Here is a 19849-nt window from a genome sequence, read left to right as displayed (position 1 = left end):
CTTTGATTGAGAGCAATTGCGATAGTACAAATTAGAAGCTTTGATTGTAGTTTGTGTCTATTATCTTTGATTCATATTGTTATTGTAAGTTAAATAATAGAGCATAATGAGTTACGAAGCAATCGTAGTCAAAGCTTTGACTATGAGTGATTGTGATGATACATAGACTAGAAGCTTTGACTGTAGCTTGTATTGCCATCTCAATTCACCAAAATAGTTAGAATTCCTTACTTTTGGAAGTCTTTGCGCCCCAATGGTAGAGGCTATTTTTAGATAATAGATTAAAATGTAATGTTCCAATCCTAGGGAAGACGAACTTTCACTGTATCTGAATTCCGTTAAATGACAAGTAACAGGAATATGTGGTACGGAGAGGATATGATGGCCATACACTGCAAAGGTATTGGCCGTACCCTGCAAGTAAACTAGCCGTACGGTGTCCGGGAGGTAGAATCATGGCCGTACAGTATCCAAGTGTACGGTGGGCAAAGGTGTTGCTAAAGCCGTATGGTGGAATCAGGGGAAGGATGCTATACGATGGTCAGTGGAAGGGTGGTGTACGATGTGAAGGACAGGTAGGCCGTACGGTGAGTTGATGCAAGGGAGGTAGGGGCGGGGAGGTTATGGTGGAAGATATGTGGAAGGTTGTACAGGCAATCAAGGAGCTGTATGGGGATGCCCAGATGACACGCAATTAGGTGTTTGAGCCACAACTATGAATGCGAATTCATTCATACAAAAACACAAGTAGATTAGACACAATAATAGAAACTTGAATACGAATAATAAATGCCGAAAGATGGTGCTCTGATATGCCAGATCCGATCAAAGTGTTACAGGCGACGGAATAGGGTGAGGGTTAAATCCCATCGAAACTGTAATAGCCAAGTAGGGAAGATCTTTCATTTCCGAAATGGCGAACAACAGAGAATCCCAACTGGAATTTGCAGTACAAAGAAATAATCCAAAATGCATACCTAAAGACTACCTACAAGTCGTGCATAAATACTCGTTGGGAAAACTTTCCAAGGGTGTACAAAGATAGCCGATAGTGATGCAAGTTATGGAAACAAAACAAAAATGGGTCTGAGATATATTAAATCAATCGGCCCATTAACAATAGTTTTGATAAATGATTTATTTTATAACAGTAACATTACAATCCTCCTGTCCCAAATTTGGCTTGTCCTCAAGCAAATGCAATACCGGGTGTTGGAGAATGTGTTTTCCTGCCTATGTCGTGTCATCCAATGGCAAATATTTCCAACACACCAAATATTCCTTCACCGTGCGGTTCCACAGGGTCTTCTCACATACTTCGATGATCTCGGCTCGTTCCAATATGAGCTTTCCATCTTCATTGAGTGGTGGAAGGTCTATGGCCACTATGACGTTTTGCCCCATGACCTTCAGGCATGAAACATGAAAGATGTTATGAATACGACTTCCCTTTGGAAGTTCCAGCTCGTAAGCGACTTCTCCAATGCGACGAACTACGCGATAGGGGCCATAAAATTGTGGTTTCAATTTTTCTTTTCCCTTTTCCTTCAATGAGGATTGTCGATATGACTGGAACCTGAGATAAACCAAGTCCCCCACTTCGAAACTCCTCTCCACTCGGTGTCTGTCAGCGTACATCTTCTGTTGATTTTGTGCCCGTTGTAAGTTCTCCTTCAGGTATCGTAGGTTGTCGTGTCCCTCTTGAAGCCAATCCCTCGTCCTTGGTGCGCGACTGTCTCCCAGTGTTGTGTCGATGAAGGAGAGGGGTTTGTACTTGTACAGAGCTTTGAATGGTGCCATCTTGATGGACATGTGATACGTGGTATTGTAACAATATTCTCCTAGGTGTATCCATTTGACCCACGCCCGTTGTTGTTTCAAAACATAGTTTTTAAGGTAATCTTCGAGCCACTTGTTCACAATCTCTATTTGTCCGTCTATTTGAGGATGGTAACTAATACTTGGTGACAATTCTGCCCCTGCCAATCGAAACAGTTCTGTCTAGAAGATACTGATGAATCACCCATCCCAATCACTGGCAATGTTTCGGGGTATCTCATGCAGACGAAAGACTTCTCTACAAAACAGATCGACAACTTGTGCGGCTTGAAAATCTGAGGGGATGGTGAAGAAATGTGCGTACTTTGCCAATTTGTCAACCACCACGAAAATACAATCCTTTCCATTTACCTTGAGAAGCCCCGCTATGAAATCCATTGAGATACTTTCCCACTTATGCTCTAGAATCGACAGAGGTTGCAGTAACTCGGCAGGTAGAGTATGTTCGGATTTATTCTGCTGGCAGACCGCACACTCTCTTACATATTGCAATATGTCTCCTTTAAGTCCTTTCCATGAAAACCTCTCCCGGAGACTTCTGTAAGTTTTGAGGAAACTCGAGTGTCCTGCCAAGGGTGAGTCGTGTACCTCCTTCAGGATTTTCTGTTTCAATTTGGATTCCGGCACTAAAAATATCTGACTCGTATAGTAAATGATGTCATCCACCACTTTGTACTGATCATCCTTGGTGTTGCCATCCATTAGCTCACAGGCAAATGTGTTTTTGGAATATTCTACCAACAAATGTGTTTTCCAGTCAGCTGAAATTTGGGTTAGTAAGCAGACGGCGGGTTTGCTGGACAAAGCATTTGCAACCACATTGTTCTTTCCTTTTACATATTTAATGCCAAAATCAAAGGTCTGAACCTTCGTTACCCATTTTTGTTGCCTTTTCGTTCAAATCTCGTTGCTCCAAAAAATATCTCAAACTATTGTGATCTATTTTGACGACAAACTTGACACCTACCAGATATTGCCGGAACTTGGTTAGTGCATGTACGATGGCCAACATCTCTTTGTTGTAGATGGAATATTGGCGTTCTGTTTGCGTAAGCTTCCTGGTCTCATAAGCTATGGGGTGTCTATCTTGCATCAGTACCGCGCCCATGCCTTCTCTGGACGTGTCGCACTTCAAAATGAATAATCGAGTGAAATCAAGTAATGCAAGTATGGGACAAGTGCTCATTGTCTTTATCAGCTTATCAAAAGTGAGTTGTGCTTTTTCATTCCACTGGAAAGATCCCTTCCTTGTCATATCCGTTAAGGGTGCGCTGAGCTGACAGAAGCCTTTAACGAACCTCCTTTAATAACTGAACAGTCCTAAAAAACTTTGTAAATCTGTGAGTGATTTTGGGGGAGGCCAATCAAGGATAGCCTGAATCTTCTCTTGATGAACTTGAACTCCATATTTATTGACAACATGCCCTAGGTACAATATTTTTGTCATAGCAAATTCACACTTGGATTGCTTGGCGAACAAAGACTACTCCTTAATGATCCTTAGGACTTCATTCAGATGCTTTAGGTGCTCCTTCCATGTCTTGCTATAAATAAGATCATCAAAAAATACCAATAAGTATTTACGTAATTGTTTGTTGAAGATGCGATTGATGCATGATTGGCAGGTGCATTTGTCAATCCAAACGGCATGACCAGGAACATGTAATGCCTGTAGTGACGATGAAAAGCCGTCTTTTCCACGTCTTTCTCCCTCATGTGGATCTTATAATCTCCGAAAGGGAGATCTATTTTCGAGAAATAGACTGTGCTATGCGATTCATCCAGCAACTCATCTATCCTTGGAATGGGATATCTATTCTTTATTTATTTTTTGTTCAACGCACGGTAGTCCACACACGTGCATTGTCCTGTCCTTCTTTTTGACCAATACCACTGACGACGCGAAAGGGCCAGAAATGGGATGGATGCATCCTTTCTCTAGCAGCTCTTGAATCGTTTTTGTGATCTCATCTTTGAATTTCTTGGGATGGCAGTATGGTTTGGTTATGACCAGCTTGGCTCCTGCTTCCAATTCGATAGTATCTTCAAACCCTCGATGCGGTGGTATGCCGGGGGGAATGTTTATAAATTTTTTATCATGGTCACTCAAAATTTTCTGCAGATCATCATTGTGGGAGGTGTCCGTTGCCCTTTTATAGGTTCCGTCGAGACAAAACAATGTGCAACTCACACAGTGTCATCACGCCGAAAAATTGCCTCCATCCGATATGCAGAAACTTCTTTCGGACCTTCATTTGGCATTTTGTGGAGAAATCCTTCTTTCCATCGACAACAAAAGTGAAGTCCATCTGTTTGAAACTCTAAGTGTATTCATCAAGTGTCTCCATCCACAGTATGCCTAGGATAACCTCCATATCATCAAGATCCACTATGAAGAAATCTTCGGTCACCGTGTGATTCGCCATTGTGATACTTAGTTGAGGAACAAAATGTGTGCAGGGCAGGAGAGTCCCTCCGACAACCTTGACCTGAAATCTTGTGTGCGTCTTCGTAGATAGTGCTCTTCGCTTCACCAGAGATAGTTTATGAAGTTTAGAGTAGCTTCGCTATCGAGCATCACCATAACCCTTTGTCCTTGAAGGGTTCCCCGTACACGAAACATTGAGCACCTCGGGCTACCGGCTAGGGCAATACTTCCTCCACGCCATACCAAAGCTGCAATTCTTTCCATACGGTTCAAACTAACCATGTTGATGTCGTCGTGATGTTGGTTGTCTTCGGCTAGTGTTTCTTCTTGTTCGTCCTCATCATCGGACACGACCTCAATGTAATGGATCTTCCCTTTTCTGAGGCATTTGTGGCCAGGCTCCCAAGGTCCCTTGCAATTGAAACACAGTTTCTTCCTTCAGAGCTCCTGTCTAGTGGCTTCGTCCAACAATGGCTTCTTGGACGGAGGTTTATTATCTTTGTCCCTCAGAAACATTGGCAGTTTGGAATGTGAGTAACTTTGTGAGGATGATGTCAATGGTGATGCCATACTCCGTGCCTTTTTAATGGCCTCCGACAGGGTGGCAGGATTGAACCCCTTTACCCAACTCTTTAGTGGTTCTGTCAATCTGTTCATGAAGAGCACTATATGTCTTCTTTTAGAAATGTTTGTGACCAAAACAGAGAGTTTCTGAAATCCCGTAATGTACTGGTCGACTAATCCAGTTTGTCTCAGCTGTGCCAAATGTTTGAAATTGAGTTTCGGATATTTACCATCAAATCGATCTATCAATCTCTTAGTGAATTCTGCGTAAGTATTTATTTGATCATGCCCTAGTGTGATGGTGCCGTGATGCCACTATTCATGCGCAACTCCCTCCAGGTGCAATGTCGCAAATTTAATTGCTTCTTCTTCTGGCATGGGATTAAGCTGGAAGTAAATATCGGCCTTCATTACCCATGCTTGCACAGATATGGATCCGGACTGTCAAATGGAGACAAATTTACTTTACTCAACTTCCTCCTGAGATCATCATTAAAATATCCTTTGTTTCCGCCTCCCGAATATCTCATTTTGAGATTTGCAAAACCTTGTAGGATATATCTTCCTCAAAATTCGCATTCTTCCAGTCTTCTCTCAGCTGTTCTTGCATTTCTTCAAAGGTTGGCTGCATCCCTCCGGTTGGTGTTTGAAAAGACGACATGGAAGGTCGAGAGTGTATTGGATGAGGGTTTGTTTTACCCGACACCAAGTCCATGCTGTGACCATTTTGTTCTTTGGATATTTTATTGTTTGGCAACTTTTTGAGTCTCTTCCATGAGTTGTTGAGTATCAGTGATCTGTGCCTAATTCTTTGCAAGTTCTCTCAGTAGTGCCATGAGTTCGGTAGCTGTTGGTTCCGGTTTGGTAGCCATTCTATCAACGAAATGGGTTCTTTGTCTCTTCCTGCTATAAACTCTCATTCATTGTTCACAAGCTGGCAGGATCGAAGCGCTTTAATACCACTGTAATATTCCAATCCTAGAGAAGACAAACTTTCACTGTATCTGAATTCTTTTAAATGGCAAGTAATTGGAATATGTGGTATGGAGAGGATATGATGGCCATACATTGCAAAGGTATTGGCCGTACGCTGCACGTGAACTGGCTGTATGATGTCTGGGAGGTAGAATGATGGTCGTACGGTATCCAAGTGTACCGTGGGTAGAGGTGTTGTTGAAGCTGTACTGTGGAAGCAGGGGAAGGATGCCGTATGGGGTTTATGAAGGCCGTACAGTGGTCAATGGAAGTGTGGCGTACAGTGTGAAGGACATGTAGGCCGTATGGTGAGTGGATGCAAGGGAGGTACGGGGGGGTATGGTGGAAGATATGTGGAAGGCTGTACGTGCAATCAAGGAGTTGTACGGGGATGTTCGGATGCCACGCAGTTAGGTGTTTGAGCCACAACCATGAATGCAAATTCGTTCATACAAAAACACAAGTAGATCAGACACAATAATAGAAACTTGAATACGAATAATATATGTTGAAAGATGGTGCTCCAATTTGCTAGATTTGAGTGAAGTGTTACAAGCGACGAAATAGCGTGAGGGTTAAATCCCACCAGAACTGTAATAGCCAAGTAGGAAAGATCTTTCACTTCCGAAATGTCGAACAATAGAGAATCCCAACTAGAATCCACAGGACAAAGAAATAATCCAAAATGCATACCTAAAGATTACCTACAAGCCGTGTTTAAAAGCCCGTCGGGAAAACTTTCTGAGGGTGTACAAAGATAGCCGACAACGACGCAAACTATGGAAACAAAACAAAAATGGGTCCGAGATATATTAAATCAATCAGCCCATTAACAATAGTTTTGATAAATGATTTATTTTATAATGGGAACATTACATAAAATAGGACTTAAAGCCAAACCGGTATGCTTTCAATCAGCCTTTGAGTTGGTGTTGGTTTATCGGTATCACTATTTCCAACTATTAGATAGGAGTGTAGTTAGAGATTTCATGTTGCCCATTACTCGCTCTACGTGTAAGTGGACTCTTTCCTGATAGATAAGAGGAAAGAATATTGGTAACACCCCTTACAAAATCTCTCAGCTTCTTGCTTACCTTGAGTTGATCCTAGGGAGAGACCTTGTCTCATACACTATGGCTGGTCTACCTATTTTGCGATTGGATTTGAACAAACTGTCAGATGTAAAATATCCACCCAACAATTTCCACCATGAGTACTCCTAGACGCTGGATCCACCATAGCTAATACGAGAGGGTAGAACAAGGGCTTCACTTCAAACTTCTCTTGAAGAGGAATACATTAACAAGGGATTTCACCTCAAACTTCTCTTGTAGAGAAGAACTCATCAACAAGCGATTTCACCTCGAACTTTTTGCAAATTACTCATTAACAAGGGATTTCACCTCGAACTTCTCTCGTAGAGAATGCAATGTCCCCCAATTCTAGAATAGAGTTTAATAATAATTAATAATCTTGAGAAAACATATATATAATATATATTAATAAACAAATATAAATTATAATATAATCAATATTATCAATTAAACATAATATATTATATTAATATAATAATATAATATCTTATAAATGAATAAATGAAATTATACTATTGAAATATATTATAAATATATTAATTATCATATTTGATTAAATAGTATAAATAACTCATATCCTGCAATTATATTTATTATGATTGAAGTATAAGCATATATAAGATTTTTATAAATATTTCATTATAATAACAAACCTATAAGATTTTTATAAATATTTCATTATAATAACAAACCAATATAAAAAATATAAATACATTGAATTAATATCAATAGTTGTGACTAGTCTCTTTCACACATATATTAAGAGAGCGATAGTATTAACGAAGGGGGATAGACAGGTAAAAAAGAACAGGAAAAGAGACGGGAAGTAGCCACCATCGACAGAGGAGACAGTCATCACAGACCACGGACATCTTATTCTGCAACGGCAGAGAGCCTTCGTTAAACAACAGAACAGACAACATGTGCAAGAGATTATGACTAGAGGAAGCCACATCCTGAGAACATGGGCAAAGACCACTGCTTGATAACTAGACACCCAGACATCTAACGAACAGTTTCAGATGGACAAGGGAATAGAAAGAAATCTAATAAGAGGACAGAGCTGTCTCCCAAATCGATAACAGTACTGATCACAAACATATTTCTTTGCCTCTCATCACACAAGAATATTAAGGAGAGACGGGCATAGGAGTAGAGGACATTCATCAAGCATATGACATAATGAAGTCACATGGAGAACAAAACCTTCATTTAGGACAATGCATCTAGATGCCAGGGACCATCATTCAGAATCTCAGAAGAGGACAAGAATCAATGCATATATTCAATCGTTGACTAGACACTAAAGGAAGTGGAAAATAGATGGAATCAATTAAAACATTATTGAACAAGGCAAATAAATTTGTTTATAATCCCAATTGGCAATACAAGTGATAGAAGAATCTTCTATTAAATACAAATAAGAGGAAGACCAACAATAATGGAGGAGGAACATGGGAGGAGCATAACACGATAACGTGAGGAAGACAACCAGAGGAAAGAAGCATGAAGGTATCTAAATAATACAGTGTGGATTGCACATGTCCGGGAAAGGTAGAGAAGTTTATACAAGATATCCAGACTGAATACAGAGTCCTTCAGAAGTACTTCACAATCCAATCACCAATAAGACAGGTCCAGGCACAAAGGAGACTTCTTAATCACAGTCTGTTCAGATGGGTCAACATATGCTTCAAGGATATGGTAGATGTCATAAATCAAACACAAATATATATATAGCAGGCTATTCCAAGGCAGTTAAGTAATTGCCAACATAAGAGCTGGAGATTTCATATAATTCTCTGTGGTATCGGGCAGATATATATATATATATATATATATATATATATATATATATATATATATATAAAGGGCATCATCAGATATAATCAAGAGAATCTCACTCAAAGAAGAATATTACCTTGGCATCAAATAAAGGATTGAAATAAGATTCTAAGATTCTTAAGCGTGAATGTTCACATTCAACATAATAGAAGCGATAATGCATTGGGAACGTATCCAAATTATTCTATACAATCTCAAGCAATCAATGAATCCTTGTCACAATTCAAATATATCTATCAAACAAAGAAATTAAACAAGAAGAGATTTCTTGAGAGGGAATTATAAGAATTTGGTTCAATTCTTAGAGGAGCGCATTACAAACCTAGGGGACAGTATAGAGAACTTATTAACAAGGGATTGCACCTTGAACTTTTCCCTCTTAGAGAAGAACTCATTAATGCACATAAAGATCATTTGAAGGCTGAGACTCCCTCTAAAAGGGGCAGCATATTCACAATTTGAATATCACAATAAATTGGCTCCAATGTTGACCAAGCAAGGAGCTTTTGCACTCTCCCTCTACAACACACTCCCTGTGAATATCACTTCTTGTTCGAAGAAACTAATCATAACAACTTGTTTAGGATCTTCCTTTTTAATGAAGTTTTATATCACCAGTTCAGTCCTCTGTTGATTTTTATAGCTTGCATGACTTTGCATGTAATCTCTAATCATCCCGTTGCTTCACGATCCGACTTATCTCTTTGTTGTCTAATTTTCCTCAAGAAAGATCTCAGCTCACATACGTAAGGATCTATCCACAACTATCTCTTTTAACAATATGGAACAATAATCACAGTTCAACATTCATACGATGCTCATAGCATTGCATGCATACTATCTTGCACAATGAATACCAATGAACATCTCCTTGAAGAATACCTCCCATAAACATGAACAATCTTCAATCTTGAATGATCATAATCGGACTAAGAAGACCTGTCCGTGACTTGTTATGGTCCAAACATATTCACTGCAATGAGTGACATTTGGTACACTAATGACAACAACTTCCCTTTACCAGATGGTGCAAAAGGTTCAGTATGCACTCAAGCAATCTAAAAGAAAACCTAAATTTGAATATTTCAAGGCTTAAGAAACTTGGTTTTGGATCTTTTCTTTAGACCCGCTTTGATAGCATGTGATGTTTTGAACCAGAATTCAAGAATGTAATAAAGAAAATCTCAGAAAAAATTGAAGAACATGGCATAGGTATTTATTCGGGGAAAGCCCTCCCAATTGAGGGAAAAACCCAAGCACACCCAAGAAATATACCCCTTTATTGAGTTCTCAAAACTAATACACAGATTTCTTGTTTATGATTGAAGACAAAAAACTTTCAATAATTAAGCCTTTGATTATCTTATTAGCAAACTTAGCCGTAGTGTCCCTTTTGGACGAGGGGCTGTGCACTGTGTGGAAGACTGTCCTCACAAGATCACAACGCTGTAGGGATATGAGTCACCCTCTCCTTTCCTTTCGCACAAAGAGTACGTCTCACTGTATGGTCAGCAAGATGGTGTACAGTCTTGGCATGCAATGCCATACAAACTCGGCATACGGTCACCTTGATTTGACTACCGTATGGTACGACTTCAATGCAGGTGGTGTATGTGGCTAGTCCATATAGTATTTACTTGCAACTTGGGCATACGGTGTTGTAGTGCTATACGGTACTTCCAAATCTCTTCAGTTCCTATGGTATCGGTGTACCTTCGCCAAGCTATGGGTGCTTGCAACGGACTATCAACTCACCTTCACATTTGAAATGTTCACCTCTCGAATTGTAAGGTTTTGCCACGTGAGTACACTAGTTAGGAAAATGACAAAGAAGGATAACAATTGTTATTTATGAGATTGATGCTCACTTTAATAGCGGCGCCGGAAGAAAAATAAGATCGTATTCAAATGTACAAAGATTATTTCAGAGCACACGAAAGAACAAGAGTTGGTTGTCACCAAAAACCAACAACACAGATATACTTTTCAGATTCAAATAATGGCAGCACTTCAGATTCAAAGGCTTCAGACAAGAGCTGAAAAATTATAGATCTGTCTTCAAATGAAGACGATTAACAGATTTGACACACAAGTGAAATATCAGAGTGACATTTCCAATGGAAGACGAGGATGGTGCTAAACCACAAAACTACGAGAAAAAGGCTAAGCAGGATCTATGGTGCTAAACCACTGAAACTATGGAAAGAAGACTAGGGATGATCTTCCACCTCCGAGACTATGCACAGACTCCTTCAACCTCTAGCTTCTAGAAATATAAAGAAGAATCACATCCAATACATGATGATTTACAATGCCCAACCACTTCATATATTGGCCACCAAGTGTCTTCAAAGTTACAACATGACATGGACCGATAATAGTTTATTAATTTATTAATTGAGCCCCCTTATTTATTAATAAAAATAATTAATTAAAGGTCTTTTATTATATTATTTAAATTTTCGGACCACTCAATTAATTAATTTAACATAGTTATTACATGAAAAATTTAGGGACATCACAAATCCTTGCTGCCCAAAGATTGCTTGTACTTGAGCAATCCATCATCATACCAACACCATCAGCTCCAAGGTCCCAAACAAAACACACAGACAAGATGAAGGAATTGCCACAAACTTCCTTTGCACCATATAAATATTGTCATCAAGCTTCTACTGTGCCATATTGTCATCTAAGTTCTGCTACGTCACTCTGATATAAATAGTGCCATCAAACTTCTGTTGTGATATATTACCCAGATCCCATAGAAACCACTCATACATCGCATCAATGCTCAATTCCACTGTGTTCATGCTATCATACTCACTATCATAACTGTAGTAGATCTCATTACTTCCATGATAACCTTCAATGTTATTGGTTACATAGCTCAAGGATCCCATCGGTCTATTGATGGTAGGATAACATGGTAGTCTCACCCATTACCACTTGAAATGGGTGACTAAATTTTGTGTGGTGGTGAGACTTTGCGATCGTATGCCATCAAGAAAAGGAGATTGAGGATTCTTTATTTAAAAAAGTATCCTATTAAAATTCAGATTCACGGGATGCATTACCACATGTATAGAGACAAGGGTGGCTCTTTATCTACTTCTTTCTTCTATTTAAAACAGAGTTGCCTAAACCATTTCTCAGAAAAGTGAGTGTACGAGGCATTGAACTGAATTTGTGAGCCATAGAGCTGCTAAGTATATCTTTTCATCTTGTCTTGGAGGTGTTAAAACAGTTCCTAGTTACTGCTGATCACACACATATGGGTACGTCTCAGTGAGATAACATCAATTTCTGTAGTAAGAAAGCCCCAACTGTTTTCACTCTACCTATTCTATGATTTATGGATCTGCTAGAATCTAATAATCCAGTCTTGTAGCTCTTTTGGCTAACACTCTGAGGCACATAGATAGGCATGCATTGCTTATTTTTTCTTTACCTCAAAATGTGCATCAGCCTTGAGCATTACGAGAGGCTTTAAGAACATGCCCAACTTCCTCATATTTTTCTAGCCTTACCTCCTTAGCCTTGGACATTAGCAAATGCTGTATTAGACTGCTTGGTGGTAGATGATAGAAAAAGTCGTCTCCGGACGACAATTACAACATATCCAGGACAGATTAACAAAACAGAATACACTAACTGGTCTCTAAAATGTGTTGCATCTGCAGCCTCTACGAACACAATACTGTCTCCTTAATCAAGCTGACCTTGATAACCACTCGTGCTGCTTTCTTTGCTTCCAACTTTTGGGTACCCTGAGCCAAGCGTCGCTGAACTGCCTTCAACTAGATGATCAGCTCCTCCTGAGCCCACGACGCCAAATGTTTACCGCATAGATTAATTGATTAATGCACACAGATAATGAACACGAACAGCAACAGCAGTACTTCGTTTATTACTCACATATGCCAAGAGATTACATACAAAGCATAAGATAAGATGATTTACAATGAACCTAGACGAAGTATAAATACTTTCCGCCGAACCTTCATGAAGGGGTCCGTCGGCTACATAACAATACTAATCTACCTATTGGCTACAAAATCTTTACCGACGACAACACCCTGTCGGCTACAGTTTCTACTGACGACAATGATAATTTTGTACTCAGATGCCGATCATATTTTTGGGGTTGTGTTGATGTGAGTTTTTGTACCACTACATAACATATTAGTAATTGAATATTTGATACGGAGTATCGAATACACAATTCCTCTCTTGAAAAGTTAACGCTCATGGGACATGAGAATAACTCCAATGTTTCTTACACTTGTAGATACTCGCTTAGTTTTATCGATGTGATTTGCTGGTAATCACATAGACAGCCTTACGCAAATTGTTGAGGATAACTTGGACTTTAGTGGGATGATGGAGATGATGGTTTGGTGTGAATGCTAGATGGTGTTGATGGAGAAGGTGATGGTGGTGGAGGGTGAATGGTTCTTATGACTGGTATCTCTCTAACTTTCTTCTTCAAAATTCTAAGTCCTAAATTAGTTGCTATCCTACTCCTACTCCTATAGATGGAAGACTAGCAAATGGATTGGGATCGAACCTAATGAAAGTTAACCAGCGGCCTCACTTCCACAGATGCAATGATTGAAAAGAAAAATAAACTAGTTTTCCACACAAGGCTTCCTAACAAGCCGCTAGGATGCTAGTGGTCTAGTATTGATCCCTATCAAACACCTACTAATGCTACCATACAACTATCCATCTATTTTACTCCTACTTAGCAACTTGAAATGAAATTTGCTTCAACAACTTGAAAAGAAATTTACTCTAACTATTTGGAAGTAGAAACCATGCAATAATACCAAAGGCTCTTAATCACCATGCAAGTCACAACAATGAGAAAGAAATAGCGAATTTTGGCATTATCTTATGTAACAATTTTCTTCGACCCTTACAAATGAGAGCAAATGGCCTTATATAGAGGCCAAAATTACAACCGATGGTAGAGATCAAAAGCAAAACCGATGATCCAGATTGAATCCTAGAAACCCTAATTAAGGTTACCACCCCATCGGCCAATGAGAAGATACCACCTCGTCAATGGACCAATGAAAAAAGTGTAAAAGTGGCAACCGATGAGAAGGCACCAAAATGGCGGCCAATCAGAATTAGACACTTGTCCTATCTTAGAAGAAAGAGAAATTGCCACTTGGGCTTACATTAAATGATCTTCTAATACAACTCTCCATTTTTCTTTCATTCTTTTAGCTAAGGCAATGAACCTAGCTAGCCTTTCATTGATCTCTTCCATGGGGGGACAAGGTGTGTGCTTCATCCCGAGCTCCGTCGATTTCATCACACTGTTTGCTGCTTGTAGTGTCTTTTCATGATCCTTCTCATACTCTTTTGTGAATCCAATGAAAGCATTTAGGGAGGAAAGGGTGTTCAGATGCCTTTTTTTGATAGCAACCTTTCCTAGCTCATCCAATCTCGATCCAAGTCTTGTCTCATGGATATCCTCTTCTTTGATGTCTTCAAAATCAAGTGCCATCCCAACGTCGCTTATCATGGTTGAAATGGAAGCGTAGATGCTTGGGCTGTGCTGTGCAACTGCCTTCTGTATCTCTTCAAGTGTTCTAAATCTAATAGTCAAGGCGACAAACCAAGATTCAACTGTACTCAATCCTCTCTCATCAACCAATTTGGCCTTCTCCAAATATGCCTCTGGTAGCCCAATGAATGCCTGTAGCCTGGGAATAGCTAAATCTTTGATGGGAAGGAAATCTTTCCACTCTTCTTCAAATAATTTGAACTTGTCTCTAATAGCCACTAATGATTGGAATGTCAAGATGAAGGAGGGCAAGAAATTTTGCCCATCTTGGATTGTATCGTGGATCCAATTCTTGACTTCATGTAGTTGAGCTGATATCTCTTCTAGGTTGCTCCCGCTATCTTGAGGAAGGGCTTCCTGGTGCAACTGTTGGATAGGCTGGCAATCTCTCCAATATTTGTTCTCGGCCTCCAACTTTACGATCCTTTCATTTTCTTTCCTCAACCTTTCTCTGATCAAAGCTATACCCTCCTGGATCTCTTCACACTCCATATCATCCATGTTTCTTCCCAAGTTGTGTTCTACTATCTCATATTCCTGGGCTGCAATCTCATCCACTGCCTTATTGACTGTTGGTATAGCAATCTGAACCTTTCGATGACCATCATTGTCGCTCTTGATCACCTTTGCCACCGTTTTTGCCATTTGCTTTTGGTTCTCGCTATCACCCTTTTCTATTAATCCTTAGATATCTTCCACTGTTCGGGCAGTTACCACCTCGCCTCTTGGCATGAGCATTTGCCTTAACCATAGTGGTGCAGTGCATCTCCCCAAATCTGAATTTGGTTTGACTAACAAAGCATCACCAACGGCCTCAGGTGCCTGACTTATTACCTCAATGTCAATCGGCCCATCTTCTTCTCCACTAGTTACTGCCATATCATCTCCTTGTTGGTTTTCTGAGAGAGGGGAGTATTCGGTGCTCTCACTGTAGCCACTTGATTCTAAATCAAAGCTCACCTCTACTGCGGCCCCTTTATCACTTGAACTGACCTCTTGGCTTCTAGCTTCAATTATGTTTTCTCTTGATGGGACTATATGCTATCTCTTGGCTGGAGGTTTTGGATGTTCTTTTCTTTTTTCAACCTCCAAAGCTCTCCTTTTGCCTCTACTTATTTCCTGTTGCCAGCTACTTTCTTCACCCCTCTGTCCAACTGATTTTGTTGGGCCTTCTTTTGGCTTCATCTTCTCATAGGTAAGGGGAATCCTTTTTCTTTGTAGCCTTCTTAATCTTTCATTATACCACGACTCGGTATGCAAATCAACTGCCCTTGTGACTGCTTCCAAGGAAGGATCCTGATGGTCATCTCAATCTACTGGATTCAATTTTGTTCCTTCTACTGTATCATAATCTTCTCTTAGCACATTTCCATCATCTTCCAATTGATCAGGAATATCAAAGCCTCTCCATTTGATATCTCTCATCATGTTCACCGACAATCTTGAGAAAGCAAGCTTCCTCACATGGAAGTCATCCTTGGCATTGGCCCAAAAGTCCTCTATGGTGGGAACATGCTTAAATACATTTCCATGAGATATTTTGATAAGACCATTAGGATCGAATCCTTGCCTTGCTCTGTACCACCCTAGATGATACCATTCCAACTCTTTCTCCGCAGCTACAGAGGTGGCCCGATTGGGTCAACTATCATTGCCAATTCTGATTGAGAAGGTAATCCCTGTCTTACCTTCATTTTTCATTATTCTATCATAGTGCTCAAGTTGCCTAGCCAATTTCATCAAAACTACCTTGTCGGGTGGGTATCTTAGAATCCTCTTAGGACAAACTTTGCTCCCTGCTACTCTAATGTAGGTGAATTGCGGAAATTGGATGAACCAACTCCCAAACTTCTTTATCTTTGCTTCTGCTTTCGATGAAAGTCTCTTGGCAGGTGTCCCTTGTAATACCCTTACTGTCTTCATGGCAAAGGCATCACAAAACATTTTGTAATCCTCCTTGTTGTGCAAATGAAGCTATGGATAGCATTCATGCACCAAATATTGCCCCGGCCCCTTGCCAACTTCTTCTAAAGTCTTAAGTCCCAAACTCTTATACAATTTAGCAATTAGGTAAAACAGATAGGATCCCATGTAGAATTGCTTTTGATTTTGTACGGTTCTAAGTTGCAACTCTAGATTCTCACTTATGATCCTAGCCCAATCAAATCTTCTTTTTCCCTTTTCAATTTCATCAATGAAGAAGTACATCCAGTTTTCAAATTGCATACCTTGAGCTAGGCCCATGATCTGGCTAAGAAGCACAATGAGATCGCCATATTCTAATTTGAAGTCCATTACTATAAGCTTTGATGACTTGGTTACGCCTTTCTCTCCCTCGTGTAGCCAATTCTGCTTTAGATGTGTGAAATAGGCCTCCTGGTTATCCTGAAATGATTTAGCCGCCCGATCCATCATTACTACTGTCATCTTCTTGTACTGGGGGATGTTAAGTTTTCTTCGATTGCTTGTCCGCCAATATTGGCCAACACCTTCTTCCCATCATCAAAGATGATGGATTTACTGATCAGATCAAACCTGGATGTGCACTCCATAACCAATTCCGGACAGGGTAGTGTAGGAGAAAAAGCTGCTGCGTGTACAATTCCACTTCTGTATATCTTCTTTGCCAAGGGGGATTGGCCTTCCTTCAGTTTGTCCTTAACTTGTATTATGTTTATTGTACTGACATTGGTATCGGTTATTTGCTTCATTTTCGAGAAGAAAGTTGTTTTGGGCATCATATCCTCTTTGTCTTTCTTAGTATTTGTTCCTTTAGGATTCTCGCTTGCACTACCATCCTCCATCTCGTCGCCCTATTACGGGATGGTAAAGTGATGGACAATGAATGCAAGAAGAATCAAGGGAGACAATATCTAGACAAGAACGAAAGAAGGAAGTCAGCTTAAGGACCCCTTTCAACTCTAAATGATTAAAAGTCACCTCTACCAATAGCCGGATCTTTCTTTTGGAAACTAGGATCAAACATTGAGAGTTTCAAATCCCTTGCAAATAAGAATTTTGATTTTTTGGAATTGTCCACCTTTTGCCCCGAAAATCACTCTCATCATGTATCTCTTCTCCAAACTAAAATCGCCTAGGTCTGATGTAAAAATACAGCCCTAAACAGAAAAAATCAGACCTCCATCATAAATCGCCTATGGCATAAAAAATCGGTTCTGCCCTTAAAAATGCCAAGAGTGGAAAATTTTGCTCAAAAACCAATTCGCCCAATCATGGAAAGTCTCCAATCTGCCCTCCAAAAGTCACCTAGGGCATAAATCGCACACCTAATAGGAGGAGAAAAATCACCAAATAATGCAAAAATCTGCCCTCCACAAAAATCTGCCAAGGTCTGCAAATGCCTAAATGCAAGCAAAAATTGCCCAACAATGCAAAAATCTGCCTCTCAAGAGAAAATCGCCAAAGGATAGAAGAGCTGCTCCAAGTCTAAATTCGCCCAAAATGAAGAGAGGACTGCCTTTGCCAAAATTGCCAACACCTTGAGGAGGAAGAGTGAGAAGTGAGGTAATGAGAGGAAAGAGTTTCCTCTTATACCCAATTTGTTCATCCTCCCTAGCTGGCCGACTGGGACCTTGGGAGCAAAAATAAATTAATTAATGCACAAGTCATGGCCCCCAATTAAATGCTAAGTTCAAAATTAACTTTGCCAAGATGAATTTTACTTTTTTAAATTACCAATTAGACCAAAATTGCAAAAGAAGTTAAGTAATGCCTTGGAGATGCTAAATATTTCTATTTAATGAGGATTTAGTAATTAATATGTCATTAAAATCGGATTTTGGCTAACCAAAAGCCATTTTTCATTATTAAATTACCAATTTTATTGAAGACTTAAAATTTTTCGAGGCAATCTTAATCCATTAAAGCCAATTTTTGCAATTTTTTATCCAAATTGATTTTGCTATGCCATTTAATTTTTTTTTTTTGACAAAAATAAAATCGTTTCTAGAGTCTAGAATCGATTTTGTAATTTGACTTCATCTCCACAAAATTAATTTTTTTTACTAGAGAAAAATTTAAGATTTTCCAAAACTCAAATCTAACAAAATTTCACCTTTTGAAAATTATTCCAAATTTACATAGATATATCCAAATTTTCAAAAGAAAATGTTCAAGTACAAATTTACAATTTTATCCTGCCAAGTGTTGCTTTTTGAAATTTTGTCTGGCCTAAGGATGAAATTGGTTGTTTTGGAAAATCAAGTTGAAACCGGGTGAAAATAAATCTAGCCCTTCTCCCTTCTGGCCTGAAGGTGTCTAAGACTCAAAACTCTCAAAAATCAGATCAAAATTGTTGGACAACCCAAAAATTTGCCAAGGCGACTAAAAAAAAAGGGGTCCCAAAAATTTTGGGGCGATGGTGTGAAAACCTCACAACAGGTTGTCCAGCATACTAAATTACCTCTGCATATGTTTATTTGTTTTGGTCACTTCTTAGAATCTAATTTCTGTTTTCTTTGGTACTTGTGTCTGATTGAACTTGCAGCTTCAACTGATCCACTTTAACCATCTGTCATCATCAGCACACTTTCTTTCTTTTTGAAGAGTTTATCATTCATTGGTTTGTTTTAAATAGAGTCAGTTGTTGATGACTACATCAATGCATTTCCAGAACCAAAATTCCTGCCTTATTGAATCATAAACCTTGCCAGTTGGTGCCGAATCATTTAACCTATCATATTTTATCAAGAAGCTTATGTGAAGAATTTTGTTTTATAATTTTTATAATTTAAAGGTAAAACCCTATACAGAGTTACTGATTTATTGCAGATATAGACAAGGAAAGTTTATGTGATTGAGCTTGTCTAATTAAAAGTTTGAGAAAGAAAGTAAGTACTTGAGTTCCTTTTTATTACAATCTCTAAACTGCACTGAGTTGTTGTCATTTGTCTGTATTGATTACTGATGATGCAGTGCCACCATGGAATGCGATCATTACAAGTCGCTACATGGCTACAATCACAGGTTCCTCTCCTCTCTCTCTCTCTCACACACACACACACACACACACACACACACACACACACACACACACACCCATCTCCCCCCCAACACACAGACACGCACGAACACACACGCATGCACGCATACATAGATAAAGCTGCCAGTTTTCCAATTTATTTAATTGTTGAAGGGACTTATTTCTTTTGGGGTCATTATAGATGCTTTCCCTCTTTTACTGGATATCAAGCAATTTTTCTCAAGCTAAATAATAGTATTGTTGGCCTTCAGGGAAACTGGCTTGATAATCTGAAAACTAATATTTAAATCCGTGTATGTTTCATAAACTACAAAAATAGCCAGTCGAGACATTCAATGGTCCTTAGTTTTCAGCAGCGAGATCTGTTTTACAAAAGTTGAAGATTCATCTTTCAAATCTTTCATGATACATCTTTGAATAGTAATATTTACCATATAATTAATATATCTACAATTAGAGTCAATCATAAGAGACCAATTTGATTTGTAAAGGTAAATGAAACGCATGTGAGATGATAATAA

At 39.2% G+C, this 19849-nt stretch overlaps 1 protein-coding gene across 2 annotated transcripts in view; it reads left to right on the top strand.

The window, feature by feature from the left end:
* LOC149537230 (rhodanese-like domain-containing protein / PPIC-type PPIASE domain-containing protein) overlaps positions 1-19849 on the top strand; it is a 122900-nt gene that overhangs the window by 66039 nt on the left and 37012 nt on the right. Inside the window, exon 7 of one of the 2 annotated variants that reach the window (XM_089807423.1) lies at positions 19262-19312. The exons of the other annotated variant lie outside the window; for it this stretch is intronic. Coding sequence (XP_089663549.1) covers positions 19262-19312 — 51 coding nt within the window. The remainder of the gene's footprint in view (positions 1-19261; positions 19313-19849) is intronic. 2 annotated transcript variants of the gene reach the window in all.

Source organism: Cupressus sempervirens, chromosome 10 (genome assembly GCF_028749045.1).
Source record: "Cupressus sempervirens isolate cs-2001-9-10 chromosome 10, ASM2874904v1, whole genome shotgun sequence".
NCBI lineage: Eukaryota > Viridiplantae > Streptophyta > Pinopsida > Cupressales > Cupressaceae > Cupressus > Cupressus sempervirens.
The sequence above is the reverse complement of the archived record's forward strand: the minus strand, read 5'-3'. Positions and strand labels throughout refer to the sequence as shown.